General features: G+C 38.0%; 1 protein-coding gene across 5 annotated transcripts in view; it reads left to right on the top strand.

Moving 5' to 3' along the window:
* LOC126175461 (thymidine kinase 2, mitochondrial-like) overlaps positions 1-14,814 on the top strand; it is a 228,140-nt gene extending 213,326 nt beyond the window's left edge. For all 5 annotated transcript variants that reach the window (XM_049922273.1, XM_049922269.1, XM_049922270.1 and 2 more), the window contains one exon: positions 11,881-14,814. In XM_049922273.1, coding sequence (XP_049778230.1) covers positions 11,881-12,131 — 251 coding nt within the window. In that variant the 3' untranslated portion in view covers positions 12,132-14,814. The remainder of the gene's footprint in view (positions 1-11,880) is intronic.
* Positions 14,815-15,018: the final 204 nt, after the last annotated feature.

The following is a 15,018-nucleotide window of genomic DNA, read 5'->3' as shown; positions in this document are numbered from 1 at the left end:
CATGGTATTTGCATTAAACTTGATGTGCTACATAGCGAGAGATTATTTTACGATTCACAATATTTTTCCCTCATTCAGTTCCTGTTTAACTTTTCGTGACGTGTTGGTTTTTTTGCGCATATTCTTATATGGTACGATTATATCTGCCTTCCTTTTCACACTATGTCGTATGTTTCCTTCACTTTGCGTAAATTTGAATAGTTGTGAGCTCCATTATAAATTTATCTGGGCATTTCAGTCTCACACTAGTTACTAAGGGGGATTCCATTTCAAAGGGATTGTGTATGCAACATTTTGATAAATATTTGACATGTAGTACATGCAAACCCACCAGACAATACAAGTCAAGTGTCTAAATGCTGTAAGTTCTGAAACTATCTCTGCAACATACTTTTATATGTTCTTTTCAATCCAAATGTACGTTATCTACCTAATTATTCAGATAGCTCCACTTTGTATCAATTTGGATAAGAGCTATGTATCTCTGTCCACCCCCCCCCCCTTGAATTTTTCGTAGCACAAGTACAAATATGTACTTCATATGCACTAAAATACTAGTCACAATTTTTGTCTGCAATGCAATACAGCATACCTGTATAATATACCTTGCAGTTCTAGTGTTTTTTTACAGCAATAAGTGCTTTAGATATATGGCACTGACAGACATCAGGCTACATTATAGATCAATTATACCACAACCTTTATTTAGCATTTATTACCTTCTAACCTAACTTAGACCTCAGATAACGTTACAAATCAGTCACCACAATCAAGATTTCAATGGAGAAGAGGCATTACCAAAGTCAAGCTATTAATCTGTGTGGTTAAGTTTACGCAATTGCTCTAAATTTATCCACATTCAAAAGAAAATAACAAAGAAAAATTATTACTACTATGTTCACTGCTATTATTTACACACAAAGTGAAAAGTAGGAGCTTGAAAGGTACAAGAAAACACATGTTTTCAAAGTTTAAACAGTTTATTATTAACAAATTCAAAAATGGCTCTGAGCACTATGGGACTTAACAACTGAGGTCATCCGTCCCCTAGAACTTAGAACTACTTAAACCTAACTAACCTAAGGACATCACACACATCCATGCCCGAGGCAGGATTCGAACCTGCGACCGTAGCGGTCGCACGGTTCCAGGCTGAAAGGCCTAGAACCGCTCGGCCACTTTGGCCGGCCTTTAACAAATTCACTTCTTATGTGTTACATACATCACTGATTCGAAACATAATCGATTTTGATAGTGTCTGCATAATTATTTTCCTGTACAAATTGGGATTGCCCGAATTTGCTATGTCATGAAAACCAATTTTAATATACTGATTTACTGAACTTTTATAATAATGTAGACATTATTCTCATGAAGACATTTTCAATTAAGTGCTCTTTCAATTCTGGAAATAAATCTCAATCACTATTCGCACAACATTTAACATTATGTCATTGACCACACTGCCCCACGGAGATACATTACTATATGACAGAATTCGCAACCACATTAGCTTCTCTGCCCCTCTACACAGAGTAACAACACCGGTTGATGGCATTGTAAAGCCACCATTATTTTTTCTTTTTAACAAATCTGAGTACCGCGCAGCTTCTATACTAAATAAAGTATATATGCAAGTGTTGTACTTTAACGTGTTTGCAATATGTTTGACAACAAATCCTGCAATATAAACAAAGTACATTCTATTAGGTTCTGGGGTGATATGACATAATCATGATCAGACAGAGCCTCCACATTTCCTTCTGTATGGTTGTATCTTCTGTAATTACAAAACTCAATTGGATCATGTCAAATAGATTTTTTCCCCAGTCCAAGGCAGGAGACATGTTATCTTGAACCTCACTATTAGCACTTGCTTTATGTTTAACCTCGTTTGGAAGAAGATCTCTGTTGGCTGCTATGAACTGGAAATAAGATGGGTTGTTATTCCAACCTAATCTAGACCTACGTAAGGAAAACAACATTTCCAAATGATCCTGGCTAAACTTGTACCTTAGCGAATATTTCATCTTTTCTGTTTTTATTGCCTTATTGTAGAATCCTGTAGCAGTTTCAAAATGTGCTAAAATCCACAGTACTGCTGTCTTCCTGTTACCTGTGCACAAAAGCTTTCCATTTGTGTCCTTGAGAGATGTTAAATCACATGCTACCCCGTCAAGAAAAGGTCCCCATGTACTTTTATTGGTGTCACGTATAAGTGATTTGTATGCCTTAACCAATGGATTTTTGGTGTTATGGAGACCAAATAATTGTTCAAAAATAAGACAAAAGTCTGGGTTCCTTCAGCTCCCTGAAATTCTTGTAATTTCAAGTCACAGCATAAGTATTGTAGGGCACTACTAACTGAAACATTTAAAACTTGAACAGGTAGCTTTACTTTGTCATTTGCTGACCAAAATTGAGATTAATAATTTGAATTCATTTGCAAGGCGAAGCCCCACCCCCCTTTTTTTTCATTTCATAGAATGAAGGTTTTCAGTGTATTCCAAAGATACTTTTCTTCCACTCCCATCAACTAAATGTACCAAACATATTTCGAATTGACTTTATCATATGGAATGGACTGAAACAGGATGAGGGAAATAGGGCTCCATGTTATCAACTGCAATAGTTGCACCTAACTCCTTGGCCATTACAATATTTGTTGAAAGGCCATCACAAGCGACAGCTAATACATTCAGATCTACGAGTACATCATGAAACTTCCTAATGGCCATTTCAGCGATGGGCTTCTTCTCGCAGGCAGACACACCGTCAGTGAACAAGTATGCTATAGGGGTCTTCCTGTAGTCATTGACTTCTACTGTGGGGACTGGTGACCATAGATGTTAAGTCCCATGGTGCTCAGAGCCATTTGAACCATTTGAACTTCTACTGCCATAATAACCAAAGCCTCTTTACATTCAACCCCATCTATTCTTGATGTAATAGGAACGCACCCAAAATTAACACAGCCCACGAATGCATTCCCATGCCACTCAGTGGACTTCTTCATCGACATTTCATTAAACACTAATGCACAAAATACATCATGGGATGATTCTGCAACTCTTGCTTCTATAATTTCGAACTTTCTGCTGTAAATCCAAACAAACCTTCAATGCAGTTGTACCATTTACGTAATGTACTTTCATGTGACAATGATTAATTAAATGTAATGCGGACTTACCTATAAGCAGCTAGAGAATAAAAAGATTAAAGTTATAGCAAACGCTTCTAACGCCTCAGAATACTGTTGTGCTTTGTTTTTTGCTATGATCTGAGATTTCCAACAACATGTCACTATGAGTGACATTAATTAGAGCGATTATTTTATCGTGAACTAAGTTTTTCGCTTTCAGTTCTTGTAAAATATTTGCCAACTGACGTATCTTCTGTGTCTGTCTTTTGCACTTGACACTCACTGTCTTTAACTTATTCCTATAATGTACAATTTGTCTATCTTCCTTTCCAGAATTCGATTGTACTCTTCCTTCAATTACGTTGGAGTTGACAGAAATGAGTAATTATGGTCTTCAGTGTAAACAGAAACAGGAATTTGGTCTTCACACACGGTCAGAACAGCCTCGACTTCATTTCTTGGCTTTTTTGGGTTCCTTTCCTTAGTAGCCTAGGAAAGATACATGTTCACACTTACAGATACAAATTACATTTTTTCTGCGATGCAATACGTATTTCTGCATATATTACGTGACCTCTAGGATACTGTATCTTATTCAGATGAGGTGGAAAGTCAGATATTGTGGGTATAGCACCGTACTTTAGTTGCCTTCTGTTCACATAATTTTCAGGGTAGCGACTCTCTTCAAAACGATCAGAGAGTAAATGATTTTCTGTGGGTTTAATGTTCACTCTACGAATGGCAACTACCCATTTCTGATTGAGCAAATAATCATAATGAGGAAATCTAAGCAAAGACAAGCATTTATATTGTATCAACTGTCTAAAGAAGAATTATTACTTTTCAGAAAAGTTTTATACGAAATTAATGTTAGAAAGGAAAATAACCAGGAATGCTAACCTGTAGAATGCAACATTTTTTCCATATTTGTTTTTGCTTCCACTGTATTTACTGTAATTCAAAGCAGCACACGAACGAACCATGTTGAACAAACTGTTGCCCTGCCAATGGCGGCTCCCTTCCTGCTCAGTGTGGGAACCCTACACTAGTAAATCTATGCATAATAGCCTGTGTATCGCAAATTTCAGATATATCGTCGTGAAATTTCAACATTCCAGGTGCAATACCAGTGGAGAAAAAATTATTATTTGCTACTTTCCTATCCTCTCTCGTAATACTGCAGTTGCTACCGCTAATAATAATAATAATAATAATACTAATAATAATAATAATAATAGAGGAAATGGTACAAATATGGAATTTCGTTCATAAATTTCTCAGTTTTTCACATTAAGCAAACAAAATATATGTAGCACATACTTTGAGATATGTCTTAATTCTTACCATATTTTAGAATACATACTACACTAGGAACTTTTCTAAATTACGCGTAGTACAAGGTTTGACATTTGTGACACTTCAGATTATGGGGTGCAAATATGAAATACTCCATTCCTTTCAAGTTTGTTATATTGAAAACAACTAATGAAAGATCTAATAATTCGTCGTCAAAGAAAACATTATAAAACATAATAACACAATAGAAAAACAAACAAAATATACCATTTTCAGTTATTAAATTCCTTATTCTTAGTAATTTCACTTGCAGAAGTCACACAGTAACGGCCACATTCAATTTGCGCCCACATTTAGCGCATTAGACTGATTACCCATTCTTCCCCTGCCTCGTTCTGCGAAAATTTACCTGAGTAAAAGAGACAATTGCCGTCTTCATTAGTGGATACACGTCGTCCAGAACACTGCTAAGGCTGGACGAATCATCTCTCTCACTAAAAATGGTTCAAATCGTTCTAAGCATTATGGGACTTAGCATCTGAGGTCGTCAGTCCCCTAAACTTATAACTACTTAAACCTAACTAACCTAAGGACGTCACACACATCCATGCCATGCCCGAGGCAGGATTCGAACCTGCGACCGTAGCAGCCGCGTGGTTCCGGACTAAAGCGCCTAGAACCGCTCGGCCACAACGGCCGGCGTCACACGAAAAACAGCGCCCTCAGAACCAGATGTATCTCTGTTCCTAGACGGTGGCCTCTGCTTCTTTGTCTCCGGTTTGCTTGTTGCTGTCGTCGATACTTCTAGAGATCTCTTGTATGGGGACAAGATTAGGACTGCTGAAGGACCTTCTTTTCTTCCTTTCATTCCTGGCCTCTTCTTTATTTGCGCAATGGGTGAGATTTGCCAAGCTGTAATTACAGATGTCGCAGCAAATGTTCCTCAATCGACTTCAACATTAGCCTTTCCACCTTTAGATGCCACAGCTCCTGCAGATGGTTCATTGACTGGATCATTAGGTAAATCCGTAATTATTCCTTTATTGCTGGCAATGAAGTCTGCATCCATGAAAATATGAGGGTTTAAGGGGTATATTCCTGAGGCCGTAAACTCATTGACTACTATCTCCACTGTCTGGCACTTGTAGATTTCCCATTCAGTTCGGTGATGCCCATGTTTGTTACTGGACCTGCATTTTTCCTCATCCAACTGACTATGTGTAAACAGTTTGGACATCACCAAGTACATCATCCATTGTATTTACACAAAACACAGTTCTTATCAGTTCCCTAAGACATAGCTGATACGATATCTGTGTTCCTATACTGACAGAGAATAAACTGGGCTCCACATAGTGGTAGACAGTACAATTAGTAAGTAAATGTTTGAAAACGACCATTGTAACACTGGAAACAACTGGCATCAAATGGGGAACAGATCAAAATACATGTCTGAACATCTACCAAAATTCTTGATAATCTGGCAACATGTGATGGGAAAGAAAACCATCGTAAAGTATTGGTGAATGACTGCCTATAAAAGTATAAATGCCTAGATAGAAATGAATGGAATACAGAATGGGCAGACTGGCATTATGCTAGTATATCAACAGGAATATCAAGCAACCCTTCATACATGAAGAGCTGCTAAAGCAGAAAACTTGAATCCACAGTAACACCAGTGATGCACATTTCAGACACATCCACACCACACTCATTCTTCTGAGTCACTGCTTTGTAAAATTGGAATCATGCAGGATGTGAACAAATTGTTCTTTGGATGTGGCAAAAAGGCAGTTATCCGTAATATTGCTTTGGCATCTGGTGGCGTTAAAAAATTTATCTTCTAAACTCTGTGCTGACGGTCCTGGCAACAAGAGACTACAGGCTATACAAGGAACTCTTTCTTTCTGTGTGTGAAGAGAAATTGAGTACGTAATGCTAGTTATTAGCAGTTAGTCAGATACTGTTAAAATTAGATGTAAGAAACTAGTAAATTGAACTGCCAATAATTTACATAAGTTAATACTTAAAACTACTGTTGACTCATTGGCCTATGCAGCATGTGTATCGACAGTACTTCTGTCACTAATGTAAATCTGTTAATTATCTAGATATGTAGTGTATACCTTCCATTACTGTTTTATCTCTCTCTATTTGACTCCCTCTTTTTTATCAACCTAACACACTACCATATATTGTGTAATTAAGATCTTCACTCTTGCTTTTTATAGCTCTCCATGTACTTAAGCAATATGTCATACCTGACTTACCTAAACCATTTGAAAGCATTGCTAAGAAATTTTAAGAATTAAGTAATAAAGATTAGAAACTGTATGTTGATGACTATGTGGGCACAGACCTAAAAGACAGCTAAAAGAACTGAAAATTCTGAGGGACGCTGGTTATTAAAAACCAGTAATCTTGATTTGTGTCTTGCTTCATTACAAGTTTTAAATTGTTCGTAAGTACATGAAACTCTCTAAATCAGGGCTGCACAACTCAAAAGTAGTTTGGGGCCAAAGCAAAACTAGAATCTAAAATGTGGCCCACAGTAAACTTTTTTGTCAATTGTGTTGAATACAGTCTTTAAAATTAATAAAAATCAACCATTATTCCAATATTTAATTATTATTTTAATATATATTTCCGTTGAACTGTGGCACAAAAATAGATGGTGTACTGTACAGATGTAGACTATATAATGTAAGCAACAATCAAAAATACACTCCTGGAAATGGAAAAAAGAACACATTGACACCGGTGTGTCAGACCCACCATACTTGCTCCGGACACTGCGAGAGGGCTGTACAAGCAATGATCACACGCACGGCACAGCGGACACACCAGGAACCGCGGTGTTGGCCGTCGAATGGCGCTAGCTGCGCAGCATTTGTGCACCGCCGCCGTCAGTGTCAGCCAGTTTGCCGTGGCATACGGAGCTCCATCGCAGTCTTTAACACTGGTAGCATGCCGTGACAGCGTGGACGTGAACCGTATGTGCAGTTGACGGACTTTGAGTGAGGGCGTATAGTGGGCATGCGGGAGGCCGGGTGGACGTACCGCCGAATTGCTCAACACGTGGGGCGTGAGGTCTCCACAGTACATCGATGTTGTCGCCAGTGGTCGGCGGAAGGTGCACGTGCCCGTCGACCTGGGACCGGACCGCAGCGACGCACGGATGCACGCCAAGACCGTAGGATCCTACGCAGTGCCGTAGGGGACCGCACCGCCACTTCCCAGCAAATTAGGGACACTGTTGCTCCTGGGGTATCGGCGAGGACCATTCGCAACCGTCTCTATGAAGCTGGGCTACGGTCCCGCACACCGTTAGGCCGTCTTCCGCTCGTCTTCAGCGATGAGAGTCGCTTCTGCCTTGGTGACAATGATGGTCGTATGCGTGTTTGGCGCCGTGCAGGTGAGCGCCACAATCAGGACTGCATATGACCGAGGCACACAGGGCCAACACCCGGCATCATGGTGTGGGGAGCGATCTCCTACACTGGCCGTACACCACTGGTGATCGTCGAGGGGACACTGAATAGTGCACGGTACATCCAAACCGTCATCGAACCTATCGTTCTACCATTCCTAGACCGGCAAGGGAACTTGCTGTTCCAACAGGACAATGTACGTCCGCATGTATCCCGTGCCACCCAACGTGCTCTAGAAGGTGTAAGTCAACTACCCTGGCCAGCAAGATCACCGGATCTGTCCCCCATTGAGCATGTTTGGGACTGGATGAAGCGTCGTCTCACGCGGTCTGCACGTCCAGCACGAACGCTGGTCCAACTGAGGCGCCAGGTGGAAATGGCATGGCAAGCCGTTCCACAGGACTACATCCAGCATCTCTACGATCGTCTCCATGGGAGAATAGCAGCCTGCATTGCTGCGAAAGGTGGATATACACTGTACTAGTGCCGACATTGTGCATGCTCTGTTGCCTGTGCCTACGTGCCTGTGGTTCTGTCAGTGTAATCATGTGATGTATCTGACCCCAGGAATGTGTCAATAAAGTTTCCCCTTCCTGGGACAATGAATTCACGGTGTTCTTATTTCAATTTCCAGGAGTGTATTATTTGGTGAAAGTATACAAAGTTTATTTTTGAACTCTTAAATAAATACATTCCTTACAAAATACTGGACACGTTTATTGACGGTGAGGAATGACAGTTTTAGTAGCATACTAATGTGACAAACTGTTACTTATGTAAACAGTATAAAAGGATAATAAACGGAAACGAAGCTTTAATGTGAGACATTGCCCCTCATGTCAGCCACAAGTTTTTCAAAGTCTGGAGTCATATTTGATGTTGGTGTTTTTAGTAAGTATTCTAAATGTTCGTCAGTTTAACAAGAGTAAAATTTGCTTTTATTTAATTTCAGGACAGAAAATGTTTGTTCACATATGTAAGCGCTGCCAAACATGGTGAATGATTTTATTGCTGCGTCTCTTAGGTTATTAAATTTATTTTTGTCTAAGCTTTTATAGAAATCAAGACGACCACATTCTCTGTGCTTCATTTTATAGTTTGGAGAAGACTGAATTTCTGTGATCTCCAGCTGTAAGTCCACAGGTATCTCTTCTGGGATCTTCAGCCACCTTGAACATTATTTTTTCCTCTTTTGACAACGTAAACGTTTTGTCGAATTCTTCAATTTATTTATCAAAGTTGCGAGAAAATTTCCCTCCAGGAACAGAGTGTTTATATGAGGTAATTATTTTGCAAGTAGGAAACGGGGTCATGTCTCCTTTCAACAACTGGTTTTTGAAGACACAAGTTCCATTTTGAAGCACGTATTGTTGCTAACAGATGGTAAATAAAAGCTGACTTTCTCTGTAGTTACTAGTTCAGCTCGCTTAAGTGAGTCGTCATATCACTGAGAAAACATCAGTCATTGATTTAGGCCTTACTTTTCAATACAGGATCCTGTGTATCGTTTTCCATAAAATCGACTATTTCCTCTCTTAGTGCAAAAACGCGCTGCAATACTTTTCGCCGAATTATCCAAGTAACGTCCATATGATACTGCAATAAATCCCACTGTTTCTTCAAGAAATCCACGAAATAATCGGTGTTTAAGCCCTTCTGCTCGGTTGTGGTTGATAACAGAAACCACAGTTGACATGATATGGCCGTATCCCAGAACTTTGCTGCATAACATTTGTGTATGAACAATCCTCGTATAGTGGAATTTGCTTTTTGTTTTCGTGGCGTATTATTCCAGTAATGATAGGCCTACTGCTTCGATCTTCTTTGCACACACACAGAAGGTGATCCATCGGCGCAAATGGCCACAATATTTTCAAAAGTCAAACCCATTTTCTTCGTGACAAATCTTTTCACTTCGTTAGAGATGTCTCCATTGGTTGTTCGCCCTTTCATGCAACACGGTCCTGCCAGTTCTTCCGTTGTATTTAAATTTTTATCAACACCATGGATGAAAACTAAAAATTGAAATCCTTTATCTTACAGATCGATTTCGGTCATAGACCATCTCCAGTGTAAACTATTCGAACCTTGTGGGCCCATACCCTAATAACACAACATTTTCTATGAGATGTAATATGTACTATGATGATTACCATACTTCACTTGTACTGCATACAATTTTTTAGTTACGGAAGGGCCCATCCTGTGACCTTAGCAATTGCTGATGCAAAAGTAAATAAATAAATAAATAAAATTATTGTATGCAGTACAACTGAAGATATGTGTAGGAAGTAATCATCATCGTACATGTCATACCTCATAGAAAATGTTGTGTTGTTTGATACAGGCCTACAAGGTTCGAATAGCTTGCACTGATAATGGTCACACAGTGACCGAAATCGATTTGTAAAATAAAGGCTTTCAATCTTTACTACCAATGCTGCATTTATCAAAATACAGTATATTGACAATAATACAGTCATGGTTCCCAATTACATCATGAAAACTAAAAGCCGTGCAGTATCATTTTTGTCAATACTGTGAACCATGGAAAATGAATAGTACTTGAATTCTGTAGCTTTCTTTCTTATCTGGCCATGAAGGTTAGTAGAGATATCGTGCACTCTTCTTTGAACTGTCATTCTGGACAAGCTCTCAGAAATTTGATTTTTTTCTGGACATATTTCTGATACAGAGATCATTATGCATTTTTTTTTTTTTTTTTTAAGAAATCACCTTCCATGAAAGATTTATCAGCAGCAGTAATTTCATTAAAATTTGAGAAGCTTACATTTGTAGCCACTTCAATCTCTGTATTTGCTTTCTTGAAAAATTGCTGATACTAGACAAAGATTTTAGCAAATTTGACGCCTTTATTTTCCTCTCGTTATCACCCAACTTCGCCAAATCTGCATCTTTTGATTCAGAATGATGTCTGATATTATACTCTTTTACAACTGCAGTTGATTAGCTGCAAACCAGATACAGTACTCGACCGTTGTACGGTACAAGAAGTACCCATTTGTCCACTGCGTGTTAAATACACTGCATTCAGACACACTTTTGCTTGCTGTTTTTGTCACCCATTTTTTCTGGCTACCTTAAAGTGAACATCAATAATTAAAACTCGTACTTTATCGTAAACACATATGTGTAAAAGCAGGGCGCTCGTGATAACTGACGCAAGTTGTAAGTAAAGTGATATTTTCGTCTCAATTTGAACTTTTTACCGAGGACAATAATTTTCTTCTTTAATCAAAGCTATGTCAGCAATATTAATGTACAAGAGTACAACAAATACAATGGTGTATGTATGAATCAATTCTAATGATATAAACATTTACCAGGGGACAAAGGCACTGCAGTACAGTAGCTTGACAGTTTTCCCTCTTTCAACAATCTTTAAGTATTAGAAACACTTCGCTCTTCGCTTGAAGGTGCAACAGTCATATACATTGCCTATGCAGCATTTGCCGTAGCTTATACCCATGACTTTGCCCTGTGGGTAGCAGCCGATCAAGCAGCTTCCGCCACCACCTGTACGCCACTAGGCAGATGCGCGTACTACCTGTTCAATGGAGCGCATTAGCAGTACATCTTTGTTCCGAGCGCTGCTTACTGATAACGCCACTGGACACAAATACAGAACAGTCAATTTTTGCAAGCACTTCCATTACTTACAAGTTTAATAATTTAAACCTATTTTAACTTAGCTGTCGCAGAGACAGCCATTGCTAATAAGTCAAAGAATTTTTAAATGATATAGAGATTTATTATCGTAGTAGATTCATCTAAAAAAATTGTAGAATTATATCAAAAAATATGTAACTGATCAATCTTCAAAGGCTCTCCCGCGGGCCATAGCGAGAGACGTAACGGGCCGCATGTGTCCCACAGGCTTTATGTTGTGCACCCCTGCTCTAAAAGAATGCACTTCTTTAAGCTTTCTGTATTCATTATATACTTATTACTTTTCTCGTTTTACATATTTGTTATTTGGCTTTCCAGTGTACCTGAAGTGTCCACCAGAGATTGCCTATGAGCGAGTAGTGCAACGAAGTCGTCCTGAAGAGAAAACAGCTGTTTCACTTGGCTATTTGACAGATCTGCACCACGCGCATGAGCAGTGGCTAGTACAAAATCCTCCAGCACATATAGTCACATTGGATGCAAGTGTATGTCTGCCTGCAATGGAGCAGCAGTATGAAAAAGTGAGAACTGTGGTGCTGAACAGAATTGCTGAAATGACGAGACTGTGAAAGAATCATGGCAGTTGCATTATACAGGTTGTGTCTCTTAGGAGTTCGTCAGGCGCATTTTCTCATGTGTTTCGACAGATATCTGCTATTTCGTGTCAGCAATATGAAGCTGTAGTCAGCCCAAACAAACTCCACTCAGCACATCCTTCATGCAATGCCCATTGTCGACGGAAAGCGTCGGTTTGTTACCCATTACAAAGTAAATGATTTCTGAAGCAGATTTTATGCGCCCATTCGATAGAGGTGTCCCAATTTATTCTAGTACGATATTCGTTTCATCGATAAGCACTAAAAGGGGCAGTAAAGCACGATGAATGAAAAGTACTCCAGCTGCGACGAGGCAGCGCTACTGCGTAGTTGGGGCCAGTGTGGTCCAGAGCAGCGCTGTCGCTAGTACAGGTTATTCTTTGGTTTTACTGCCCATGTTAATACATATCGATGAAACGAATATTGCAATACTCGAATTCCTCCTTGAAAATCATTTTGTTTGTAACAGAAAACAAATCAATGCTTTCCATTGACAATGGATATTCCCTGAAAGACATGATGGGCAGCATTCGTTTGGATTGACTCCCACTGCACACTGCAAAAGGGAAACTGCAGATATCTGCACAAACAAAAGAGATAAAGTTCTGGCGACTCTTAGGAGAGACACCCAGTATATATTTTTGTTGTTAGTAATTCCCATTCCTCTTTGTATGATACACTTGTCAGGCTTCCACCCTCCACTGTCCTTCCCACCTGCCAACCATTTAAACTGTTCACAGCTCCGAATTTATTTCACAATTATGTTGAATGTAGCTTTTGAATTTAGTTCGTGGGAATTAACAGCGGAGGGTTGTATGATTCATGTAGTTCATAACTTCACCCTTGAGATAACTGTTGATATTTGAAAATATTCTGAGAAAAGTCCAGAATATTCTTGTCCCTCATTGACGAACAGATCTCTCTTAGCATAGTATTAGTTGGAAGCCCTCTTTTTTCCTTCCATTCACTATCCAGTTCAGTATACATCTGGGAAATTTTTCTTCTTACATCATTTTAATGTACCAACGTCTTTTAAGTTGCTTCTGTTCAATAAAATCAGTAATACTTCACTGAGTTTTCTTTTTCCTTGATTATTTCATTTCATGTTTTTTCTTCTCTTGGTATTATTGTTGAATATTCACAGAAATTCCTCTCTGTTGCTAATAGCTTTGATTCAGTTGGCATTTCATCGTCAAAGTTCTAAATGGTGTGCAATAATGCTTGTAGCTGTTGTTCTACGTATTGTGATGTAGTTGTTATTCTTGTGTGTTTACTCCAAGGAATTGAATTTAACAAAAAATCGTAGATTTCTTGTCCAAATTCATTGTCTAGTTTTCTCTCATTTGTCATTTTCACCCTGGGTATTTTTACCCTTTAGTAGGTGTTATTGTGCTCACCCCTTCTTCCAGGGCTAGATTTTCGTTTATTACAACAATTCTCGTACTTTTACAGCTTTTCTGTAAACCTGTAGTGTTTTCTGAGTATATTGTATATAATCTGGATGAAATACAATACTCCTGTTGTAATATTTTTGTAAATTGGAATTTACATATTTTAATTTTTGATATTGACATTTTGTGTAAATTTTTGTATTATGTATACTACTGCTGGATTTTTTAGTTGAATTAAAGATTTCCATAGAATGGCTAAATGTGCACTGTTAGGAACACTAAATGAGCAGGTTGTATTTGAACTCTTTTGTTTTGATTTCTTTATGGGCAAAAATGTGATCTGTGCAGCTTACTTCATCTTATTCAGTCTTTATATTCTTGTTTAAAATGTTTAATAATTTACCATAAAATCTGCTTAAATTGCAGCCTGCTGTTATACCGTTAAAATTTTTACAGTTACGATGTCTTTTGTAAGTGATACCAAAATATACACTACTTTCCAGTCACTTAGTATATACTGTGTGTTTAAAAGATTCAGACATCTCTTAACAGCTTTGTTTTATATAAGTGTTACACGATATGACTGACAGTACTTTTTTGTCATAGATGTTCTGTCTCATTTTACGAATATATTCCTACATTTGGTGATAAAATTCGTGTGTGAATATTTTACCATTGTCTTTTTTTTCGTATTTTGTACACTGAAGTTAGTAATAAATTTCCGTTATATCTAGCAATGTTCAGTAAATGAAAAGTCATCACGATATCAGAACACATTTGTTGTTGTGTTGGAGTGTCTATAAAGGCTTTAATATAAACAATATGTGTGTATTGTATAAGTGATATAGGATGTTAAAATACCTGTTCATGGTAAGATTCATGAGCAACTCTTTCACATAATAGCTTTTAGTCTTCATGTAACTGTCTCGGTCTTTACACATTTTTATATTTTTTCTAGCAGTAAGAAGTGTGTATTGAAGAAAGATGTACAATAGACTTAGTTGAAATCAGATTATGAAATTTCAAAAATGACCTCAATGAACAGTTCTTAATAATACTAGTGTTTAGTCTTTCTCAAGCAGCTGCCTGTACTCTCGGTCATTCTATATTATTTTGTGTAGCACTCATCAGCAACAATATTGAAAAAGATCTGATTTTTACTTAATTTTTATCCAAAAGTAATTTCAGTTATATTTGTACTTGAGAATTATTGGTCAGTTTTTGTTGTAGGAATTTCTGTAGAGCTCTTATTAAAAATATTTTAAGAAACTTTTGTGTTATAATTAAAATGATTGATAATAATAAGAATTGTTATTGCTGCCAAAATATTTTGTTATATACCTCTATTGCTTATACTTTAAACAGCTACAATTTTTGTTTCAGTATACTGTGCTTATTCGAAATGTATTACATGAGAGAAACGATATTTTCATCTATCATATGGCCAAACACAAAAATAATTGTCTTGC

The sequence above is a fragment of the Schistocerca cancellata genome, chromosome 3 (genome assembly GCF_023864275.1).
Source record: "Schistocerca cancellata isolate TAMUIC-IGC-003103 chromosome 3, iqSchCanc2.1, whole genome shotgun sequence".
In the NCBI taxonomy this organism is placed as follows: domain Eukaryota; kingdom Metazoa; phylum Arthropoda; class Insecta; order Orthoptera; family Acrididae; genus Schistocerca; species Schistocerca cancellata.
This window is presented reverse-complemented; position numbering and strand designations above follow the sequence as displayed.